The sequence below is a fragment of the Trichoplusia ni genome, chromosome 1, assembly GCF_003590095.1.
Source record: "Trichoplusia ni isolate ovarian cell line Hi5 chromosome 1, tn1, whole genome shotgun sequence".
In the NCBI taxonomy this organism is placed as follows: domain Eukaryota; kingdom Metazoa; phylum Arthropoda; class Insecta; order Lepidoptera; family Noctuidae; genus Trichoplusia; species Trichoplusia ni.
In genome coordinates, this window is record NC_039478.1 from 19591221 (window position 1) to 19617458 (window position 26238).

The 26238-nt window shown below is 39.9% G+C and overlaps 1 protein-coding gene across 4 annotated transcripts; it reads left to right on the forward strand.

Annotated features, from left to right (window-relative positions):
* The first annotated feature begins 1137 nt into the window (after positions 1-1137).
* Positions 1138-25922, forward strand: LOC113498279. Of its 4 annotated transcripts, XR_003400978.1 has the most exons (3): positions 1138-1472; positions 21816-22025; positions 22741-25922. XR_003400978.1 is itself a non-coding variant. In XM_026878236.1 (2 exons), the coding sequence occupies exons 1-2, from the start codon at positions 1412-1414 to the stop codon at positions 20744-20746; spliced, it is 732 nt and encodes a 243-aa protein (XP_026734037.1). In that variant the 5' UTR covers positions 1148-1411; the 3' UTR covers positions 20747-21084. The 4 variants fall into 4 exon arrangements, 1 of the variants encoding a protein (XP_026734037.1); XR_003400976.1 differs by lacking the exons at positions 21816-22025; positions 22741-25922 and adding an exon at positions 2382-3769; XR_003400979.1 differs by lacking the exons at positions 21816-22025; positions 22741-25922 and adding an exon at positions 11274-11698 and having other exon boundaries at positions 1141-1472.
* Positions 25923-26238: the final 316 nt, after the last annotated feature.

Consider the following 26238-nt stretch of genomic DNA (forward strand, 5'->3'; position numbering starts at 1 on the left):
AGGTAATCCGCAAGAATAGTATCTAATTTAATAGGTCACAAAATATCCCTAGGAACGGTTTCCAAACATCTAATGTCATAGTCATTGGAATATACAATGTAAAGAAATCTGAAAACTCGTAGAAAACCAACTCTACAATCATACAAATGGATCCGTAATATCTTATCGGACCGCCTGTCTGCCAAGATTAACTATATGAAGCGCGTATTATCTGTTGAGAATAACTCCTCACTGAGAATGTATATCGTGACGGTAATCGGATATTGAATCTTATTAATCCAGAAAAATAAAACATCCGCCACACATGCCTATCATTGCAACCCCTGTAAACCAGGATCAAATGTAAATTAAAAGCTGCCACTGAAACACTTGGTGTGTTATACTGAACTTTATTATAATCTCGACCCGAACAAGTACATGAGATGCTTAAAGTCAGTTAATAATAAATGTCTTAAATGTACTAAACTCATTGTTATTGTTCTGTTGATATTCTATGCCCATAATAGGTGGTCGTAACATAAGCGCAGGTAAAGCCTTATAAATAAATCAATAAAGTCTAACGGTCGTGTGGTTATTGACTCACGGGAGTGACTCAATATCTACATTTCCTTTTAAAAGGTAAATTTATTGTAAAGATAATCACCAGTTCGACTTTGTGTAAGGACAATTTGAAACAAACCAACTAGCATTTATTAGTTCTATGGAAATGATTAGTATTTGACAGTAGGTCTTTAAAACAAAAAATGAGAAAAATGATAAAACTTCCGGCCTCCATAAAACAATATACCTTACTTCTTGTAAATTCAGCATGTTATTTTATTTCGGTACTAGTTTATGCGATCTGCCTCGTAGCAGCTCTACACCCGACTACGCTCCTAGCTCTACTCCACTAATGGTCTACAAATCTACGTGTAAAAATTGTATCACCTGCCTAGCACATTTTGTTAATTACTCATTAAGTACTGTATCAATTTCTCGGTTGTGTGAACATAAATCGCTCGTCGAGTCGTCGCGCACGCGCAGCGGCGGCGGCGGGCGGCGGGCGCCACGCTGTCTGCGCGCGCGCCGCGTCACGCGCCACCTGCGCATGCGCCGCGCGGCCGCTACAGGCGCCCACGCACACGCGACACTGCGACAAACGCAACACACTCCGGAAATAATATAGTTAATGCGGTGTTTGTTTCTTTCAGATACTTTATAAATTAGCGCTACACTCGCTTGGCTCAGTTCGGGGAGGGACTTCGTCGCAAGCCGAGACTTTAATTCGAGTGTTTTAAGTTTCAAAATATTTGTGTTGATAACGTTTCTGTTATCTTAAAGGAGAGTGTGTGAGCGGCGGACGAGATTGATACGGTTATCAAAACATTAAATAAAATATAAATAATAAAAGAACACAACATTTTTGTAAGATATGATAAAAAGAAACAGTGCATTTTACATGAGTGACGAATGGAACTGCGTTAAGGAAACAGGTAAAATATTATAAATGCTAATTGTTCAATGCATTTGCGAGGTAAATTTATACATTAATTTTAAAACTAACCTTAGATACCTTAACAAGCCTTCTGTCTGTTTCTCTTATTAGTATTTTATCGCAAAATATGTTACCCTCTGCGGTGTTTCACTAAAAAAAATACATAAATTTTAAGCTGTCTTTCTTTTTATAATATAAAATGAAATCGTTTACCCTGACTGGAGAAGGATTCAACTGATTATTTTTCCAAGTCTCTCAATGTGTGGAGGCTAATAAGATTGTGATCGTAAAAGAAAAGTAAAAATAATCTAGACCTGTAGTGATAATTAGGCAGATGAAACCGTGCGTCACAGCTGATTTTATTTTCATTTACTTTTAATAATTCTAATTGTCTGTGTAAATGTATGATGTCAAACAGTAAATGAGGATTACCATCGATTGCAACATTACATTAGACAATTCTTCGCAATACTGCTCAAGTTTTTTGTGCTGCGTTTAATTGGTGCTGTTTCATGACTAATGCGTATGGACTGGCATTACCGTCCAAACTCTAGTATTGCAAATATTCGTACTTAGGAAATGTATGCGCCATTACATCAGAAACATATCTGATGGAAGCATACGTTTGGCTCGGAAACTAACGATCGGGAGACGAAAAGATTCACTTACACTTTTTCTTTAACTCAGCGACAGCTTAATATCAACAAAGTCGTGTACATTAGCACCAAACAGGTCTTATATCACCACTTGTTATGAGGTCGAATCTTAAACAGGATACCGCAGTGACTTTTATTTTACTATTCGCAGGAATTACTAATGAGTATGTTAATCATATGTTAAACAGATGAACTTTATATTTTTTAAAGCTTACTGTTATTTTAACAGGATCATATTTTTTTAATTACAGTGAAATAAACTCGACCTCTACAAAGTTTGTGTAGAATAATAAACAATAATTAAATCCATGATGGTTTAAAACGCGTCTTCACACACTCTCCGCGACCGAGGGTCGTTCTCGTTGGACATAGTGATGACGTGTCTCATACATCTACGATTATCATTGAACTATGAAGACAAGAAACATTTATAATAACGATGAGAAGGCAGTTTTTTGTTTGGTTACCAAATATCCTTAGTAAAAAATGTTGCTTATCCGTCAATGAGCTATGATACTATATGACAGTACAGTCCAAGGATTATTACTTATTTTTCTTTCTTCTGGTGTGGCTGATGTAAGAATTTAGTGCCTCAGGTTTAAAACATCATTAGGCCTTTGACGAGGTTCTCTAGACGAACGTTTCTGAGGTGATTTCCTTCACCGTTTTTAGCAAGTGATAATTACTTAGTAATACTCGCATGAATACGAAATGACGTTTGGAACCTAACACCGTAAGACGTAGCAGTCCAAATGGCGTACTACTAGGCATCACTTAATACTTGCTTCCATATCATATTGAAATCCGAAAGTTGAACACAAATAGTCCATATTGAGATGAGAGAGTGAAATGTCAGCGCTACAGTGGTGACATTGTTTACAACGACAGCATTGACATTACTGTCATTCTGAGAAATATTCATAGTTTATTTTTGGATATGCTCTCAATATAAAAATATGCTGTTTAAATGTGCACTTTTCCTTATCTTACTAATAAAATGTAAGCGTCGTACCTATCATATAATTTTGTATGGCTTTTCTATCAAATGTTTATAAATATTCAGAGAAGTGGCGTTTATTGGCAATTCTTTGAACACAGAGGAGAGAAGTAAACAAGAATTTTATGATGTTGCTAATTATAATTATCACATCATCAAATTTATCGCGGAGCAGTTGAAGATACTTAATCAATTATAAACTTAGACACTTAAAATAAGCTTCAATTATTCGTGGAAAATGAAGTTAGAGATGTGCTTGATGTGAACAATACTGACTAATCTTTATGGCTTGGCTTTTATCGATCTTAACTCTGCGTAAAATTGTGATCACTTAATCGTAACTTAACTTTCAGTAAATAAAGAATAGCGTTTACCTTGGTAGGCTTATTCTTATGTATTTAGTGTGTAAAGAACACGGTGTTACTGCGAAGCAAGACAAGAAAATAAACAACTTTCTCTACTTTTCTTTGACTCTTCAGAAAATAATATAATACGTAAGTCTATCTTCCTTAGCATAATATGTTTTGAAGCCCAACCATGTATCTGTTCATTGAAATAGCATACCTAAAGATTTTGACTCTATATGGCAATCTCGCTTACTAAACAATGTTAACAAAAAAGTTTTAAATACTTGTTCATCCTTCGTAGCTAGAAGTTGAGTCATCCTACTGGAAGTGGTGGAGTCTGCGGCGCTGTACCACGCGCCGGGCGGCACAGCACCACGCCACGCACGCCACGCACGCCACGTACAGCGGAGCGCTCGGCGTGTGCTAGTCATGATGTATTGGTGTGGCACGCGCTCACTCATCACACGTAATCCCCAACTATTCACATTTCGGAGAAAACTGCTTGCGTACGGATGATGCACAAACCTGATTACGTCGAACTGTGAGCCTCGTAGACCAGGAACTTAGGCTTGGAAACTCAAAAATGACCTTTATTTCGATTTGAGATAATTTAAATTTGTCATTTTCGATAAGATATTCAAAAAGACTGCTTTTTGTGATCAATTTAGGAGGCTATCTTAACCCTCTTCTCATGTTCTAAATGTCTAACATTAGTAACAGTAGTCTAACATCAGCCTAATTTATAAAGGTTTTTACTTTTATAGGTCGTTAACCTAGTGGTTGACAAAACATTGGTTATCTAAATCCGGTTTAAATAGCGAGTGAAGGTGAGCACTATACAGAGCTGTGGTGCACCGCCACGAGCGAGTTATGCTAATGCGGTCGCGATGGGCAACACTAAACACACGTTCCGAGTATCATCATGATTACAGGAAAACTAAAAATAACGACTGCCAGCAAAAATGTAAATGTAATTAATTACTTGCACTTATTATTGGGATATAAAAAAGCTTGATACCTGAATTCTGCAGAAAATTAATGAACATTACTAAAAAAATCTTAGAGTTTTGAAAAAAAATTGCAGCATCAGTATTATTGATATACATATAACACAAACCAAATTAAACGCCTCTGTTTTAGCGACACAATAACCAACATTTCTCTCTCTCTCTCCATCCGTACTTGTTATTTGCTATTATTACCAGGCAACGTACATACCTTTTTTTTGGTAAGGCCGTGGAATCCTCATAGACAGCCACTCCCTCGGGGGAGGAAATGTCTAGTGTCAGACTCTTACTGACTAAACCTGAGCCGCCGCCGTGCTACGTCATCCGCGTTTTTGTGTCGGTGTATGGCAATGCGTTGCAATCCTTCATACATAACTTGAAGTACCTGACGTTACGTTATGTGTGACAGCTGGTGCGCCTACTGCCCGGTACCCGGTGGTCCCTCCACACTGACGTGTAGCGCCCCTCTAACATACGACACTCACTATCGCTACAGTTACACAATGATTCACGCGACCGAGATCCGGCACGTCGCTATTTCCTGCGGACCTAGGTATTAGGACAGGAATATGTTATCTACTACAGGATTATAATAGTGTCGTCAAATTATTTGATTTGACAAAGTATTTATCTATTTCCTCAGGCCGCAAATTAATGAACAAACAAAGTTTACAAACAACTTGATTGTATTATAATACGCTACATCGCAAGCTTCAGCAAAACGCTGCGTGATTTAGACGTGAAAATGTTGAGTGACTTCGTTTTCTTCTTAATCTTTGGACATAAACTTAGTGTTACAAAACGTAGTGTGTATTAATAGTTCAGCGTGTGCATAGCGTAGCACGCACCCACGTCGCGTAGCACTTGTAGAGGTCAGTTCATACGCAAATCATACATAATTAAAATATATCTTGTGAAGCTTGAATAATCATTATACGCCAGATTGAGTGTAAGTCATCGACGACATCTTAACAAGAATAGATGCGGTCACCTATTCCTCAAAGCAAGTGCTGCGCGCAGGCGCATTACAATGCGGGACGCGTCCTAGTGTGGCGCGAAGTCAACGAGCAACCGACATAAAGCGAGCAGTAGCTAAGTATACCAAAACTGAACAAAAGGGCGTTTTAAACAAACTTTGTTACTACCGCTCGCGAACCAGCTTTTCATCTCTACTGAATATAAATGCAAGAGACTTTTCAGCTATCTTCTTGGTACCAACTTGTTCTATATAAATCTTCTGTATTTGTTTATTACATAACGTATGGTGCGTACGTGCGTCCGGCGGCGCAAGCGCATCGCCCAAATTTTGGTTGCGGAGCATTAACCTGCACTGATTGGAGAGCCCGGAATGTCAGCGGGCAGGCGGGCGGCCAGGCGCGGTCAACTGGTGACAGCCTATTGTGATATCATTCAAATTAATTACTTATTAACTTTTAGAAATCTTGTTTGCTTTAAACTGCAGCTGGTTCAGTTCAAATGAGCTGAAATCTTGGTTTGGTTTTGGTTACATTATGCGTGTTATGCAGTTATCAAAGATTGCTTATTATGTTTCATATTTAAAATTAATTAGATACTGGTTATCTTATATTTTGACAAAAGTATTTTATATTTATTCTTCGGATCTTATAAAATTGCAAGTACCTCGCCAGAGTATCTGATTTAAAATTGTAACTAAAAATTTAAAATTACAATATTTATTATAGATTCAAGGTCTTGTCCCTGAGTCGGGGAGAACCCGAGCACACCCAGACCTCCGCACTGCCATTCATTGCGACGCGCGGAGCACGTCGCGCGAGCAGAACGCGCGCTCGTGACGACACGCGTGACGTCACACGACCACACCGCACGTCACCAATACAACACAACCAGTTCTATTTATTTATGTTAAGACGAGAATAAATTAAGAGCATCTTGTTTGTTGCGCGTCTTAAATAGATAAACACGTTTATAATTAACGCCGGACGCGGTGCGCACGCAAATGCCTCACACGTTTGCGTTACTGTGTCTATTAACATTATGATAATTATATGATAATGTGTTATGCGGTTTACCTAGTTATATTTATTACGTCCGACAATAATTATGAATGAAGTTTCGTCGCTAAGAAACCTGCGTAGACATGAATGAAATAAAGTATTTATAACCGGTTCTACTGCTATTGACTGAGTCTCACTCGCTGCATCGACTATTAAGACTACTGTAACGAGGTGACCTAATTTTCTCCGTGCTCTATGACCATATGATGCTCGTACGTGAGAATGTAGTAAGTTGTGACGTAACCTCGACCGCCGCCCACTGCGGGAGGTGGGGGGGGGGGTCTGATGAGCACTTGACCGAGAACACATTAATAGTGACAACGACCTCGCGACACACAGAACATTCTCGAACGTGCCCCATACAGTGAAAGTAAACTCGAGTATTGCGTCATCCTATGTTTTGGAAACTAATCACTTAGGAAGTAAAATAAACAAATATTAGTCACCCCAAAAGCCTTGAATTAATATTTTAAAATTCGTATAGTCCCGCGAAACTGTAATCTAAACTCGCAACATTTCTACAATGCTTCCCAGATATGTGAGCTATATCATAACTTTATTGGATATGTAATTATTTTTAAAGCTTTTGCTTGAAGTAACTCGTGTTCTGAGACTTGAGTAATGAGTGCCCCTGTACGAATATACAAATACGCATTCACTACATGCATGTAATGACTTTTTATTGCGTTAGCCGATTCCAATGGCATGGTTTATTTGAAAAGCCTTTTTTTCCGACAGGTCTGAATAACGCTAGGTATACCTACTTCGTACACATTCGTGCGGCTGTCCACACCGCTGAGGTTCCGGTGCCGCGCCGCATACTAACGGCCCACGTGGACGACGTGACACCGACCGATTACTCACCGACTCCAAAAACCCACCCGAAAGTAGTTCCTGTAAGTCAAGCGACACATTAACCATTGCGAGAATATTTCACAACATTCCGGAATGTTTCCAACCACCCCTAATCGCCACAAAAACTTAATGAAGCGGTACACCAAAGCTCTCCCGCCCATTCACGCCATTCATTGACACCGGTGTTTGTTTTTTGCACCTTTTGTTCCTCGGAAGCATTCTTGAGCCGTTAGTCAATGAGCAGACTGTGCAGACAGGTCCGCACTGGTCCCTCGGCCCTACGGTCAATGCCCTTCGGACGAGAACGCTATTAAATATGATCAAAAACGCATTTGGAGCAGTTATAACAACAGTTGTGCAGATATAAGCAGTGAGTGGGTAAAATTACATTTTTGTTTATGACTCGTGCCGATCTCCTCCAAGATTGCTTTAGACCTAAATTAGTCTATCTAGAATTCTAGAGTACCTACATAGTACCGAGCTGACACACGTTAATCCCAAACCGGTCGCTCTATAACAGTATATAAGTGGTCTCAAGGTTGCGCGTGAAACCCCAGCCTCCACGACAAGTGCGTCAGTAATGCAGATTGCCGAACTGAATGGAATAGTAAAGCAAGGAAGGTTACGGAGGCGCTGAGTCACGCGCTCCCGGGAACCGCGTCAATGGAGACAAACTCTAAAGATTTATGAGTTTACCTTAACACTGCGGCGATTGTTCCGCAGGCTCGGACTGGACGCAGCGGACGGGGGCTTGTTCACAATAACTCGTTAGCGGGTATTAGTTGCCTACTTTTCTTGTAATCTTATCGTAGTAATTGTTTAGAGGTGTTTTTGCATCAGGCTTAACATTATATACAAACAAGGATTATAATTATCAGTTCGCTCTTCCTTACAACAAAAGATTTACTTAGACTTGTGCACCATAAGTTTAAGAATTTATTACATTTCTGGTGCGTTTAGAATGTTCAGATTGTAAAATCATTTAGTTCTCTAAAATCCTAACAGACGTTTTGGATTCTCAAAATTTCACTAATTGCTGAGCGGTAGAAGTGATTTATTTTAATCTGGCAATAATAAATATTTAGGCGGATGCTGTCGGTTGCCAGTTTTTTGTCGTATCCTCTGGCTCTACCGCAGTTTCTTAGTAGTGCGGCGCGGGCGAGGGCGCGGGCGCGGGCGCGGCTCGACAGTGACGCACTTAGCGCCGGCGCTTGCGACTCCTTTAAGACCCTCCTTCTTTGTAAAGTTTTTGTTACCTTTATTGGTCAGAAAAACCGACACGAGTACGTCAAATGGCGCTACAAATAGATCTTTTTGTTATTTCACCAGAGCGTTGACAAATATTGTCCATTCATGAATTCCTGGATATTCGTAGTTAAGTCAAAGTTTTGTCACTCAAAGAGGCCGCCAACGAACAGTATCTTATGAATGAAGGAAGTGAACGCTCACTAATCTGTGTATAACTGTTCTTTAATATTTCATATAGTTATATTATCAGCTTGAAGGTGGTATGTAACAGCCAAGAAAACTGCGGTTAGATCTAATCATTATTTATCCATGAAAACTTTCTAATAATTTTGAAGTGTAATTAAAAACCACAGAAGTTTACACTTGATGGTCTAACAGCGCGCTGCGCAGGCGCCGCCGCTCTGTCCGGGTCACATGCGGTTGTCAAATAAACTTTCTGTTGAGAAACAGTTTTAGTTGCAAGACTACAGCTTACAACTAGGCACGACTGTAGTACCTGTAGCTTGAATAACAAGCAATATTTGTCTGACCCAGAGGTATCCGTTTCAAGTCTGGTTGCGCGGTAAGTCCGACTGTAGTTGCCATCGGCTCATGTTTGTTGTCAAAATATCCTACATTACGTCTTAGGTCCGTGACCGCCGCGGTGCCGCGGTGTGACCCACAGCGCGTGCGCAGCGCTACAGAACTGGTATTTATTCCTAATTCCTTGGCTACCACCTTGACGCACATTTGTGGAGAACATTAATAAGCTCTCAACATCTTTTAGCATTAAAATATTCAGTCGATTTTTATTAAAACATATATAAGTATATGTATGTATTAATAGGACTTAATAAGTGTGGCAGATGAGTTATCACGTAAGACATGTAACGCGATGACAGCGGTGACGCGCGGCCGATCAGTTTTTGTCGATACCATCAACAAATAGTCGAGGGAGCGACGTCCGACTTGCCGACAGATCCGCGCCCTGATAGCTGTGTTTATACACATACTACACGTGTTACTAACTAAACAATTTTAAATATTATCCAAACTACTTCATATAATGTCTTATTACACTTGACTTCATAAATCATTTCATTTATCCAACAACGCAGGTCTGCAACAAGATGTCCAGTGCTTGACTGCATTGGAAACAGCTTCTATATTACCCCACATTATATTAACATTTATTGTATTTAGATTACTATTCATATCATATTTGTAGAGCAGCCTGATTTAGAAATCTAATATATAAAATTCCCGTGTCACGATGTTAGTTACCGTACTCCTCCGAAACGGTTCGACCGATTTTTATGAAATTTTGTATACATATTGGGTAGGTCTGAGAATAGAACAACATCTATTTTTCATACCCCTAAGTGATAAGGGTAGCTCACACAAAAAAAATGTTTTTTGGACGAATTTTTTTATTTTTATTTTTTTATAATGTGGCATTAAAAATACATACAACTAGAAAAAAAAAATATTCGGCAAAACTACGTTTGCTGGGTCAGCTTGTATAATATAGATTTTATATTATATAAAACAATACCTACACAAATCAAAAGCTATTTCCTCAGCTTTAAAAATGTAATCCAATTGTTTTACAATGAGTAGGAAAGGATTAAACAGTTGAAAATAAACCATAATGGGAACAATACGTTTGAACTACGATGCTCTAACAATGGCAGCAATTTCTATTGAGCGATGTGCATTAGCTCATCACTAACTGTGCGCGCTCCTGGATGTGTTTCACAATGTTTGTTTATCCTCTCGTTGGAATTCTGTCTTCAGAAAATGTTCCTGCACTTTATATTGATGTCTGTGCAACGAGTTCTCATATGCTTACTTACACTCCCCGTCATGATTGTTACATTTATAATGAAGAGTGTTGCTATAAAATGATTATTCATCATCATCCTAGCCTATTCCTAACTATGTTGGGATCGGCTCCCAGTCTAACCGGATTCAGCTAAGTACGAGTGTCTTACAAAGAGCGGTTGCCTATCTGACCTCCTCAAGCCAGTTACCTGGGCAACACGATACCCCTTAGTTAGTTTGGAAGTCAGACTTTCTAGCTTCTGACCACCTGTAACGACTGTCGAAGATGTATGAATAACAGCCGGGACCCACTATTTAATGTCTACTGCAGGGCCGGGACTAAAAAGTCATTACTTACGAATCACTCTATACATTATTTTAATTTTACTGGTGTAACATGTAACATAATATTATATCTATTTATCACACTGAAATTGTAGGGATTTTACGCATATAGAACTCTTTTTAAATGCAGGTATGCAATTGGGCATTACCCCCAATCATTGTGTTACCAAAACACATGCACGGTAAAGTAAACAACCGGAATAAGTGATACCATATCAAAAGTACTCGTATTGTTGTGTTGTTATTTGTAAGTCGATAAATGTAACAAAGCTATTTCAACGTTACATGTCCGGATGTTTAATAACATTTGCGTACGTAGTGGGTCATGCTGAATACCGTCAACTTGGGGGTTTTCAGGTCAATTCCTCAGAACTACATGACGACAGTGCTTAATAAATAACATAAACCAAGTTCTGTTTCAGTTTGTTCAATGCATCACACATGTGAGAAGGATGCGGATTTTCTTAAGGAATAGTGTGTTTGCACCATATAATTGTTTGTTTAGATCGCATGTGGTGGGCGTGTGTGTAGCCGCGCACGTCACGGCGACGTCACGGCGCACGCGCAGCGCGCCACGCACGCCGCGCTCGCTTGTTTAGCGTCCCTCGGACGTCATCTGCGTGTGTCGGGACGCGCCGCGGCTGCGGATGTTGTGGTTTACGCGATGTACGCCCTACTAGGGGCCGCAGCCGCCCGGTGACCGACGTGAGAATATTGTTCCAGCGCTCGTACTTACACGAGCATTTGCGTAGTTACTGCTGCCATAACAATCTGTGATTTTTATCTATTGTTCACTATAAAGACGAATGATCTAATTCTACCTGAGTTGAATCACAATGTGAAGGCTAGAACATTTTATTTTAAGTAGTAGCAGTTAGTAGTTTATAGAACACATAAAGTAAAACTAATAAAACGCGCTCACACACTTGACAGCTCGTAAAATCTTAATGAGGTAGAGGCAAATGTAAAGCAGTAAAATATGTCACATCTGGGACCGTGATCAATACTACAAAATCTTTAATAGCTAGTAGGTATCTCAAATAGACAAAATGTCCATATCATTGTATATGATTACCTGGCGACAGTGTCGGTCTGTTACGATCGCTACTTACTAAACTTTTGGGTTCTCAAACAGCATTTATACCAAGAGTACCTAATCAGAGCAGGAAGAATTGATATTTAATAAATAATAAAAAACAACTTTACTTGCACCTTACAGCAATTTGGCAATGGGTTTACAGTATAATAGCAGAAAAGGTAATTGATAATAAGTGCATAATGCAGTATGCGCCCAGAGGTCCTGCTGCAGGACTGGCCAGGATGAACAATCCTTCAAGTTCGAGTGAAGGCCAAACACAAGGAGACCGCCGTTTTAATAAAATAATCGTTGAAGAGATTGATGATTTTTAAGAATGCCAACTGCAGCCCGTAATGTAACTTTAGAGCTTCCATGTTTTATGGAATACTTACCAAACGCACAGGACACCGTAACAATTTTAAAACTTCCCCGAAATTTACCTGGAATGTCATCATACCTTGGAAATTCAAATCATTCCCAAAAAAAAACGATCAGTTCAAAACGACTAAGTCAAAACAAGCATTTAGATTTTTTGCTTTATAATCAAAGTACTTATACCAATTCAAACGAATCTAAATTTGATGGTATTTTGAAACCGAGGTCCTATGACAAACGGCAACCGGGAAGTGGACCAAATTTAACTTGCAACATTTTATTACGACAACGGGACAAGTGTTAGTAAATAAAAGCTTGTTAGCGTTCGAAAAAGCTTTAAAATTTAAATACAGATGAATCTCATGATCTTAAGGAAAGGTTTCTTCTTAAACATGAAGTGCGGTATTTCCGTGCGTGGGTGTTACACATTGATTTCTCAAAAGCTCATCTGTATGTACGTCACGCGTGCTCGCCGGTCACCTGAAGGTCGCGCGGTACCGTTACCCCGCCGTCACCCGCCCGCACCCCGCACGGAGGTTGCACAACGCCAGCGCGTCACACGCCTCAACTGTTGCTATCTCCTGCATGCAATGATGACACCACAACATCCTACTATAATCACTTTCCTTTAGTTTCTATACATTGTGAAATAGGACGAAAAGGTTTCAAGCATTCGACAGTCTCGTAAAGGACTCGCAATAACACTGGTATGCGATCAATGCTTCGTTAAGAATACCTTCGGGAACGAAACCAAACCACAAGAAGCAAGACTGCAGTGAAAGAAGGGCTTTAGAGGGCCGCTACGCGCAGTGTAGCCACCACAACGACAACAGACTTGCTTTACGTAGGCCCCACAAAGCTTTACAATTTAGAATCAACTTTCCGTAGTTAACCTATAATTTCAGAACATTTTGACGAGCACAAAACATTAAACCTAACTGTTACGTGGTCTAGAGCGTATTGCCTGCATGTTGCACCATCATATTATTATGTCAACATTCAGTTTACTCCAACAATACCAATACAACGAACGAGAAACAATAAGTTATTACAACATTAAACGAAAGCAGTAATCAGCGGCCTCTTCAAATTTAATAGAAAAGTAAATTATGGCCACATTTTATTAAAATAATTTTACCAAAGTTTGAGTAATTTCAAAAATATAAATATTTTTTAATCGGTTTTTTTTTTCTAACATTGAATTAAGTAAGATGTGTCTCGAGGTCGGCGCGCGCGGATGCGTCAGTGTGCGGGTCAAGGCCGCGGTGAAAGAGGCCGCGTGCGCAGTGAAAGTATCGCGGGTGACGCACGCGCATCTCGCGGATACGGCGCGCGCCGCCAGCGCAGCCGCCAGCCTGCATTATATCACACGCGCTTTACACAACACTGTGGTTCCTCGGAGTTCGGTCGCGGCATCCGTGAGCTTATCCGTTTCAAACTAACGGAACACATGTTGTTTGTAAACCTTCCAGTTACGTTAGAGGAAACCTATACATTGAAGGATTTGCATCATGTCGCATCTCAACACATCCTGCTGAAAACTAGTCTGAGTATATTATCCTTCCTATTTATCTTTAAAAATTTCTTACATTAAACAAGCCAAAAAATCCCAGAATCTAAACAGCTTTACAAGTAGGTACGTTAAGCAGCAGGAAATTATTGATATTCTTATGATTAAGCGTTAATCACTGAGCTCTGTCCCGTTATATGATGTCACAGCATCACGACATGATGCTTGTGTTGAGCAGCATTTCCTCAACATGACACACGGTCAGGTGTTGGAGCTCCAACATCGCGCTGACCACGCGCGTTATTTAATGGGAGTGACGTCAATATTACGCTCAGGATTTCTAAGATATAATTTTTCACCTATCATTTGGCATCCGATAATTTTCCTTAAACTGTTCGTTAAGACGTCTGTCTACTTTAAAACTGAATATGAATGAAATGTTTTTAATGATCTCAATGGTGAAGGTACCAAAATTATGTTTATTTTAGTAAAACTGATTATCAGTCACTCCAAGTCAAAACTGATTATCCACAACTCTTCGCAACGTATTTATTTTTGCAGGCATGATGATGAACATGATAATGATAACTGCTGTAAGACGGATAGCTCGGGACTAGCCGTCTCGATCTCTAAGTCACCTGTAAAGAGAGATAGAAAGTGAGGATACCTCCTCACCACCATGACATCAGAGGGTGCATGACCGCGTTACATAAGTACCCTCAGGTTAAGCAGCCACTTCTAAATAAATCTTAATTGATGAGACCACAAGCTCACCGCAGACATCATTATGTATTATAGTTGAACGTGAGTACGATCAGGTTGAGGTGGTCTCGCGGGTGATTGATTGGCGAGTAGCCTTTCTCCAGGCGGTCGCCGCTGCGCCGCTCGCGCTGGGCCGCCGCCCGGCCGCCGCGCTGCGGTCACACTAACCGCAGATCTTTCACACAGCACTTCAGCATATATTCACCTTGCTTTACTTTCTTCTTTTCCCGCAAGATGTATACAGTAATAGTTAACATTATATTTTTTAAGTTGATTGTACTTTAACTATGTTAGGTGTATTATAAGCGCTAAGATCTCTGAAGGTTTCTCTTCGTTATCTCTGTCAATCAGTAATTTCATTGGTCTTTGTAACGTTGTAGAGCTTGACTCTCGCTTGTTCATCTAGTCTAGGTACTCTAGTCTACCCTGATAGTCTAAAGATTATTTATATAGGGTGTAAGTTATAAACAATATTTATAAATTATACTAGCCGCTATGTGAATAGTCCACGTGGTAGAGAAGATTTACGTTAGTACGCTTTTTTTTTACAATTCGAGCTTTACGCATTAAAGCTCAGCTTTTTCAAGTGAAGACCTGTAATTGCCTATTTGATAACATTAATGTATCAAACAGCAATTACAGGTCAAATTGCAGGATACATTTCAAATCGAGTTAGTTCCTGTGAAAAGCGCGTTCAAACAAATAAACTCTTTAGCTTTGTAATATTATAATATTATAGTTTAGATTCTGTCAGCTACTCGTACTCGAATTATATCAACTTGCTAAGTAAACTAAGTGGCAGTAGTGGGTGTATGAACTTGAAACATCAGTAGATATCGGTGATTCATATCACAGCTGAAGTATTTCATAACATGGCAATACTTGTATCTCAGATATTGTTAGGCAGTTAATGAGTAACCAGGTATTAAAATTTCGGAAAATCCGGACAAGTCTGTGCCGAGCTAATAGGAAAACAAGTGAAGTTCCACGTCTCGCAAGACAACGCTGACTGTTCCACGTAGTAATGGGAGTTTGTCCTTGAGTCGCAACAAGCACACCTCACTACCAGCAGTTTAACACATACCATTGATATGTACCTCATTTTTTGCTACGAATACAAACAATGCGCGTTTACTTCATCTGTTGTAATAATTGCAGGTAAACCCCACCAGCCACTATATGTAGCCCGCGTGTGCCGCGATGGTTAAAAAATGCGTACTTCCCAGACGCGTGCCTTCCGCTCATATTGAACCGCAGTAACCGCTTGCGCATGAACACCAATGTGTAGAAAATTGAACACCAAGAAATGTGTGTAGGTAAACATAAACAACATCGGTGTAAATAGTAATGATATCACACAAGCCACGTGAGCAGAAACACATTAAATAGTTAAATGCCCCATTATAACAGGTATACGAGTAATGTTATCTTTGTCACTTTATAATATAATTATAGTCGACATGAATGCTTGCATAGTCGCCCGCGTGTAGCAAAGCGCAGGGGCATCCCGCGTAGCGCCAAGCGCGTAGCACTCGCCTGCGCGGGGAGGGTTGAGGCGTGCATAACACACATAGTGTAGTGTTTATTAAAGGTAGTAACTTATTAGACGAAGCACCTTACATTTAATGCCATATGCTTTAACCCTAGATTGGATTTGAAACTCTTTGGAAAATACAGTAATTGCTTAATAAAAACATAATCACCGAAATCAATACTAATATAATGTGTTGCAATGTTTTAGTTTGATAGAAGTTATCGGGTAGATAGGTAGATAGAGTGACGGGTGTGAGTCAGCTGTGCGGGTTGCGTAATCACCTGCGCGGCGGGCGCCGGGCGCGGTGACCTGCCGGCTCGCGCCGCACGCGACGCGGTCACGGTCTGCATACTGTGTGCCACAAATTCGTATCAAATAACGTTATGCCATATATCATCTTATCATCAACCATCATTGCTGACGTATCGTTCTAACTGTGACGTAAACTGACAACGTCATGACGACATGTAAAAATTATGCAAAAATTGAATTTGATTTTCCTTAGGATTAAAAATACCCATTTTTTTTGTTGTTTCTTACCCACATGCGTTCATCTGTTACTAGGGCATAAATTATAAAGTTTGATAATTTATATCTCAAGGTGACGCAACTTTACCTTGTTGCTTTGACCTAATCAATTTGTTATCAAGTGATGCCACTCCCCCGGATTTGTCGGGATTGCCTACCTACCATACTTCAAAATGGTCCACAGCTACAGCATTAAGAGCGATCACTGAAGTATGCGTACTGCCCGCATCGATTAAACTAAGTTTCATGAACCCGTATTGTTTTACATGCAGGGTTTTTATAATCTATTTATTGTGTAATAGTAGATAGAAGATCTCCTGAATATGACTGCCTCCATGCCTCTAACTTATGTGAGAGCCACACCACTTAATTTTGACGCACACATAGAAAGTAGTCAATGTTCGTTGAGCGCCATTTTCATAGGCTGACGCTTCTCAAATCTTTCTTCTCCTATCGATATCAAAATAAAATGTACTTAATAATCAAACTCAATCGGCTGGCACTGAGTGGTCGTTATAGTAAGTCTGCCCGCTGTCTGCTGCATGTTTAACGTGAATAAATATGGTCAGACAAAATTAAACAATATTGATTCATGTAAAAATATATTTATTTAATAATATTTCTCCTAATATTAACTTATACTATTATTACATTGATATTTTTGTTAACAGGTGCTAGGGCTAATTATAAAGAGCTATTTACAATGATACAGCTTCACTAGAGAGATAGCAAGCATCGTGGGAACCACAGCGACACCGCGGACGCGGGGAAACTGCAGCTTAACAATAAGAGGAAAATATTGACTTGCGGTTTATTATATCACATTCCATTCATAACAAACATTACTTATAACAACAATTATTACGTATTCGAGACGTCGGCAATTGTTTGACAACAAAAAGCGGTTTATACAATTAAGCAGTTCTTAACGAACTATCACGTGATGTATTCACATGATTTCTTTTAATTGGCTTCAGTTCGGAAGCTCCATTGTTTTACATTGTCCATGTAAATGGTTTAGTATAGCAATGATCAGGGAATCCCAAGGTACCTCGGTGAAGCTCTGAGCTTGAGTGGACCACCAGCAGCGTGGCGTGCACTGCAGTAGCTACTTACTAGGTACATCGTTATATATTATTCATACAATAGCAAATAACTGTTTCATCATAGTACAATGTAAGTCGACGAGTAATTACGAGCAAAACTCTTCTTATACAGTACAAAATGTGATTTTAAGTATTCATTAACATTTATGTTGTTTTATTTACATTGAATATTATTATGTTCTATAAAAAATAATAAGATATTTGATTGTTACATTCATAATTATTACCTAGTCACAATTTACAAGTATTTTGTATAAACAATCGTCAATAATCGGTATTGCAGTCAGGGCTACAGCTTACAGCATACATAATTATATGGATTCAGTTAACTTGCAGTAGAGTATAAAAAATATATAAAGCTAGTACTTCTATTATAGGACCTGTCACTCTGCCATACTCTCCCACACTAAGGCATTCTCTTATGTGGCTGACCACATATTACTTATAACTACATGATGTTGTTACACCTTAAGTGCAGAGAACGCGCTATTAATTACTCCGACTCGGGGGTTTTACCTGGTCTATTATTGTCACGTGTTTGCCGACCAGTGAAATTTAATTGTTTCCCTGCATTGTGGTTATATTTATTACGATAATAATTACATACTTAAGTAATTTGTTAGTTAGCAGGCTAGTTCGATAGTAGGCCATCTCTGACTTGTACACACTTGACCTTTGATAAGAGGTAAGAAGTATTTTAGATATAAAGTATGCATATTCTTAACGGGTCTCCTGTGGCCTATTTGTTCGTCCAAGATGTAGGCACTATGTTATATTTACAAGCCAGCGATTATTTATCAATGAAAACTCGCGCGAGCGCACAAACTGTAACGTTATATTCCCATACGTGTTCTTAGTACCTATCTACTGCTATTTCTAATAATATTCAGAAAGATCATTTAATTTTGAAGTGAGTTCTGAAACATTTATTCTGAAACATGATGCAAGTAATAAGTAGTTTTATTAACCAACTACTTATTACTTGCATCTCTGAATCTTAACATTTACCCTCGTATTTCAGAACTTCAGAACCAATACAATATTGTGTAAACATTAATAAATATCAATAAATAATATGCATTTAATTTGTATCCTCTTCCTTGTTAAATGTGTACATGCGTAGAATTACAGAATATTACAAAATAGTATTTCCATAAATGTAATAGTCCAATTAAATAACATAATAATTATTTGAGATAGCTTACAGGAAAACAATGAGCAAGCAGGTATTCCATTCATATGTATTGCAGTAAAGTTTCCTCAGATCTGTGGCTGCGGTAAACTTGTGGACGTGCTTGAGCGTCATCGTTGTTTACAAGCGGCATGAGGTGTCGCGTGAGACACCGCGCGGTCACCGCGCACGCGCCGCCCGCGCTTTCCGCGACTCAAACAAACTCTCTCAATAGCCCGAATCTCTTCGCTCATTGCCGCCATACGTAATGATTTTACTTTACATACTAATCACCTAAAGCTAATAAAGTATAATCAACTTATTTCGTAACCAAATAGATCATCATCAGAGTCACTTTTAGTTAATAGAGAGCGTGTTGAGGATAATATGTCTGCGCGGTAGAGTCCATCAGAACGCGTGTCACGCAAACAAGTTAAGTGACTAACTGAATTTTAATAAATCACAGCATAGTTCTATCGCCTCTGCCATTTGCAGACTACAGTTATTGAAGAAAAAAATAATGTGGCGCCTGATCACCGATGATCATTAGACTATACAAACAGAGTCTCTGATACTCTATCGGCGTGACTATGCAGTTATCCAAAGCGATTTATTTGAATAGCTTTGTTACTTCTATCTTGCTAACTGGGGCACTCTCTTCACAAAAGATACATAATATTATATAACCGCAAAATGTATACAACACATAGCAAATAACTAGTTTCGCTAAGAGCAATATAAACTTTTAAAATTTTATGTGTCAAAATTCAAGCCAATTCATGATAAAACCGGTTTTATTCAGATTTACATTTCAGCAGGCGACATATTGTATTACTATTATTATTTACACAAGTAAATTAGGGCTAACTATTGGTTAATGATCGACCAATCAAGGAATAAAATGGATGAAAATAGCGCACCAATGGGCGAATCGCATGTACACCGCAGACAACCGCGGCACCAGCCCGCCTCACTCGCAGCGCCCTGTGTTTACATTAGCAGTGCTACAGCGCTCGCAAACAGTTATTACTTGATTGGTCAACGGCATTTAAAACATAAAACAATAACAATACATTTCAAATTCCATAACACTACGCTAACACAGTCACGCATACCCAACAAAAGTTTGATAATGTTACACTCTAAAAAGTTTCACAAAATATCATGTTACCGGTGTTCTAAATGCACCCAGGCCGGCAATAAAAGTTTAACGCGGCTTGATTTATATAAATGTTCATAACAGTTCACTTCACACGGCACAGTCAAGTCCAAAACAAACATCGATCACGGTCCTCGCGAGCGCGCGTGAGAGAGCCGGGCACGCGGCTCGCGCGGCGCGGCGGTCGGAGTGCGTCTGACGGGCGCGCGGCCGCCGCGGCCGGCGCGGGAGCCGAGCGCCGCCCGCCCGGAGAAGGGTGCGGCGGATATAAGTCGACGACTTATACCAAACCTACTATTCGCAACTCAGCCTTTACGAGAGCGCACGTTTCATACGACACAGAAGCACCTCACATCCCAGACATGTCGCACGATAGATATCTGCTGATAGCGGCGGTGGTGATCGCGGCGGCCGCGTATGTGCTGGCGCGCCCGCAGAAGGAGTTCGTGCTTTCGGACGTGGCCAACAAGACCATGTGCCCCATAAAAGTGGAAATCGACGACAACCCCGACCGGATACCGCGCCGCATCAAGTTCCTGAAATGCGCGGCCAGGCCCAACAAGCTGTGCAGCGAGCACCACATCTCGCACGGCTGCTGCAAGCAGCACCACCACGCCTTCGTCACGGAGTGTGTCGAGATCTTCGACTGGGTGCAAGTCACGTTCAAGGGCTCGGACGAGCCTCAGGCCATCAAGGTGCCGGTGGGCTGCACCTGCCTCATCGAGGAGACCACGCAGGCGGCTGAAGTCTCCTGAGCGGCCGGAGACAGACAGAGCACGGGCTCACACAAGTTCCTATGCATTCCACCAGTGACTATAATTTATTTTGTGAGTGTACTTAACCCACGGACCAGTAATACTCGCACTTAATTTATTATTTATTTATGGTTGTGAATCGGCTCGACGAGTGCCGCTAGTTTAACTTAGTTCATAAGTATTTAAAATGTTGTTAAGTCTGTGACTTTCCTTTAGTGATAATTGTTTTCTTTAATTTAAAACGAAGATATTGCGCAGGCGCATCTTTTGTACCTCATATGCCCGAGCTGGTATCGGCAGAAGTTGAATGAATAAAAAATGTGTTAAATATTCTAAAATGTGGTTTACTTGTCTCCCGCTGCAACACAACACCCTCGCCAAGTCCTTGCTTAAGGTAACACACAGCGATATCGTATGAAATGCCAAACAATACTAAATGACCAAGGATTATAAAAACAGAAGTTACGATGGTTTTGTTGTAGTAAACCGAAAGTCATCGAACTTATAAAACACACATACTTGATATACTTGAATAATATTATGTTATCGAAACCCTCATTAACTACCTGCGACTGGAGAAATGATTCAGAACTCTTGTACGACCAAGGTCGTAGAGAGCTTCCACGAAACTGCATACTATTGGACGCCAAATTATGAAGTCGTTCACGATAAAAACAATTCAAGTTATATCACATACTTCTACATTTTACATTTAAAGTTTAATGCTAACGATAATGTACAAAAGTTCCTCAAATGTGTAGCTCAATAAATTTTCTAAATGTTTACGTAAATCTAAATATTTTTTGTTAATAAGACTAATCAAACTACAATTGAACGATGACACTTAATTATATACAATGTTCATTACTTATCAATTTTCGTTAGATAGAGTTGTATGAAAATACAAACACATAAGTACAATGCAGGATTTTTTAAGTTCTTCGTTGCCTAGACCTTAAAGTTTTAAGTTGATCTGTAAGAAATCAGTTTCATGTAGGACTAAGTTTTTAAGAGGACATACCTGCAGGCAAATAGTAAGTGTAAGTTAGAAAGTAGATGTTGTGCGAAGGGGTCCAGTCGCGTGGTGCGGTGAGTCAAGCCGGTGAATCATGCGCGGTTGACGACACTCTCCGACCTCGGGCCGCGCCGCGCTTGCTGCGTGTCAGACGACGCTCCACAACCAGCTCGCCAACTGTTCCTGCTGCTGCGAGAGTTACGCTGCTGGACACCTGGAGAAATATAAATCTACAAATGACCTACATCCAACAAAATATGAATTGTAAGTACTTCTCATTTATAAGTATTTACGCAGGTCTGTAACTCATCCTCGTACGATATATTCTTATACCTCGTATCTTTGTTGAAAATCCCTATATACCTACATTTTCACACCACAGTTAGACATCCTCGTCCAACACATTTCCCTGTTAAAAAGGTAGCCAAGTAGAGATGTTGAGACAGATACCAAACTCCTCCAAATATTTTGAACTGTTCTGTGGACCTATCACCTACTTTGGAACGCGGCTGTAAGCACCTTGGAATTACGTTTCACGAGTTCTTATCTCGATTTTTTATGAACATTGAGTCTGAATCCTCTGCCAATCTAAATACCAGATAGCTTGTGTAGTGAATAAAAATATCGTTACAGGGAGTTTTTTTGTAACACCTATATCTCATTAATTGACCACATGGTCTTGTCTTCAATGTCATGATCCTTTAATACGTTAAGAAATATCGCGAGCGTCTCATAAATAATCCTGCTTAGAGAATTCGATCACATTTTAATGGAGCGCGTAAAACATTTAAGTTTAAAGAACTTCAAAGAACAATTATTCATATTCATATTATTTATTTGCATTCCACAATGTTTACATAGATGTTACAAAATGGGTTAGAGCATTTGGGGACCCTGTATGGCACAGCAAATTAATCTTATATCTATCAATTAAATGCAACCATCCACCATACTCCTATTATATGACATTCTCTTCCAGGTTCAGAACATCAGAGGTCCGCTCATAGAGTTTGCGAACGAGCCACGAAGCGCAGTGCGTTTAAGTTAAATTGTTTGACAGGGTATCGAACAACTACTTACTCTACAATGAGCTCTTTAAACTAAAATAGTGGGTTGGGCTGGACATGTACGCTTGCCTAATAACTTATGGAACAAAATATCATCCAATGGATTCCATCCATCGACAAAGCGGCTACAATGCCGACCCAGACATGCACCTGGAAGTAATATAGGTACATAACACGGCCGGGTCGCTACATCGCGTTCTAAATGTATTTAGTATAACTTAACAAATACCAGTAAAAAACCATTGGAGATAAATAATATGTAATAAGTCTGTTTCTCTCATAGTAAACAACCACCAAGTAATCAGGCTGTGAGTAACAAGGTTCGGTAGTTGTGGAGGGGATATTGTGTTGCCTTAACGACTTCTTCGTTAGGTCCCATTATCGAGCCGCGGCGTCGTCTACTGTTTGAAGTGACTTGCGATGATTTTCTGATATTCTGCCAATGATTGCCCAATTACAGCCGCGTTGCCAGGCGGCCCCCGCGGCGGCGACCTCGCCATACTACCCGGCTAACATTTTCTAAGAAATTTACATGTCGTACTCTAATTAACATAGATAAACATGTTATACAAATCATAATAAACTCATCTCTCTTGTCATAATCATTATTTGCTTGTCTGGTGTGTACACTGTCTAATCAAGACCAATCAAGCTTGTTCAATCGAGACATACGGACTACAGTTTAACCCGTTGATACCGTGGACTCCGGTGACCTACTCGTAGGCCGATTATGATTAGTCTGTTCAGATCATGATAGTGCAGCATCGTCATATGGTCGATTATTTAATGAGCTGTCCAATATAAATTTAGGTGGATAGAAGAGAGGGACCTATTGATGGATAAGGTTGCTAAAGTCACGACGTGCTCGTGGTACTATTCATTAATTGATGATTACGATATCTAGAAGAATGTCATAAATATAGGTCTTGTTTCTTTTAATTGTAAGGATATTTATAAACTTACCGTTACCTTAATACTTACCGGTATATTAAACGTAGGGAAACTGACAAGCAAGTTAGTTGCAAGCCAACGAAGCCTACACAAACCCTGTAGAACTAGATTTTTTTTTTCTGTCTTGCTTTCTCATTTAATTTTCTTCTACCTATAATCTGCGTATTTAGATGTAGGTAGAAGTCTTTGATTAAAGGTTAATATTTTCAGACGACAAGATATTCTTTTTATTAAACTGTTTCGCCCGATAGAGCAAGTATAATTTTCCATGAATTTATAAATAAAATTGCTTCGTTGTATAAGTCCCGAAAATGAATTGAAATTTGTTTACATTACAGTATAGGTATAATAGGTAGTTAACAAGTGTAACATATGAGCGAATGGGAAAGTTTGTTTGACGCACACGACGAAAATACATTGCGAGTATGACAGTCGTAACGAAGTATAAAACGAGCACAAGCCCCCGCTCGGTAGCACTTGACAAGGTATCTCGGTTAGCGCAGACGCCTGTACGAGCTACAGTTTTCCGCATTCGGTATGTCGATAGTAAGGTGTCTCGCGATATTGGCCCTGTTGGCGGGTCGCAACGCGCGGGGCAAGCCCAGCGGGCTGGCGCTGTCCGTGGCGCAGGAGCGCACCGTGTGCCGCACGGAGGTGGACTACGACGAGGACCCGCAGCGCATCCCGCGCGTCATCAAGCTGCTGCGCTGCGGCGCGGGGCCCGGCGCGGGGCCCTGCTGCGGGGGCGCCGGGGCCCCGCTGCGCCTGGCCTGCGCGCAGCTCACGGACCAGGTGCTGGTCAGCGACCGCAACAACCGCACCTACACGCTGCACGTGCCCGTGGGCTGCGCCTGCGTGCGACACACCTCCAACAGCGCGCTCGAGCTCAACTGACCGTCCGATGTTCCTCACACCATATTAATATTTACTTATTTGTAAACTGACTATGGCTAACAGGTGCTTGATTTTAAATTGTTGGTAGTCTGATCTCAGTTTGTCTGTCTTCCTCTCTCGTAGGTATATAATTTCCTGTCGGACCAGCGGGATTGTTCGAAAAGGATTTTGGAACCCCGGTAGTTGCAAAAAGAGAAAAAAAAGAATATCGAAATGATTTAGCTTGAGCGAATTAACTTGGTAGGTAGGTGCCTAAGATAGCTATTGCAGTAATTAAGAAGATTTTTAGAGGTGAATGATACTCGTAATAATATCTGTTAATTAGCACCATATACATAATACCAAAGAATAAATTGCAGACTGATAATGTTATGAATAATTTATTTTCACCAATGTGTGTAGAACAAATAACAATGTATATTTAATAAATATCTGATTAAATACAATTTGATGTACCTACGTATGTTTTGTACTACGTAGCTATATTTACAACTATTTTGGATAACATAATAAATAATGCGAACTTAAAACATTACTTACAATATATTTTCTAGTTTAAATAATCTCTGCAGCGACTTGCAGCTGTAAAAACAGAGTAGCGTGCGAGGGCGTGTCCGGGGGCGGGCGGGGGCGGGGCCTGCGCCCGCGCCGCCTACGCCGCGCTTCACGCTGCTTCTGATACTGTTTCAGAACGCTACGTACTTCACAGCTAGATCATTTTGCTTCACTTCTTTGTTACCATAAAATATTTTGATTTTAATGTAACTAACATTCAGTGCTTCTAGGAGGATACCTACAAAATCGCTGACTATGATATATTATGCAAGATTAGCCGTTTTTCTGTAACTTTTCAGTGGACTTATTACATACTATAAGCGGTTTTAAATGAAAAGATTTGACAAAGATTAGCATCTTAGTCAGCTTCTTGACTGCGGGAGCTATAGTGGTCTAAAATGCCGACTTAACTAGAATATTATTTAGTGAACTAAAATTGCTTGTTTGCTCTAAAAACTGCTGGTTTGAAGAAGTTTTGTAAACCCCAATAAAATTTAAATTGAACACATACGTAAATACAGCTAATTTGCGTGTTTTTAGCTTTTTTCCATGAGCAGTGAGCACTCCAAACATCAGACCCGTTACCACACAGATCAAACACGAGCAGGTATTCATAAAAGGAAACAATGAGTTTAATAAGAGACGGAATAAAGAAAAGAAAACTCATTATTCAATGATGTAACGGTTTTGCTCACGCGTATTTATCGGGGTAGCCCGACTAGTTTCGGACCCAACCGCAGTTCTTAATCATGAGCAGACGCGGCGGGATCGCTACATCATTCATTAATGAATCATTCTCACGATAGTTACTATCAAAAAAGAAAACTCATCTTTATAAACGACAAAAATCTATATTAAACCATAAACACTGTTATAAAACATCAGATAGTAACCTAAATATTAAACAAATTCCAAGAATGAGCCTACGACGTAAGACATCTTGCAAACTAACGTGACAGCGATACCTCCCACAATAATGATACTTAAGTAGGTTATTGGTGTAAGAAAAA

What these genes read in the sequence shown, in the direction of transcription:
- LOC113498279 (XM_026878236.1), top strand. Translation starts at nt 1,412, where the DNA reads ATGATAAAAAGAAACAGTGCATTTTACATGAGTGACGAATGGAACTGC. An exon ending in GAACTGCGTTAAGGAAACAG is followed by an intron (nt 1,473 to 20,075) that starts GTAAAATATTAT and finishes TGTTCATAACAG; the next exon opens with TTCACTTCACACGGCACAGT.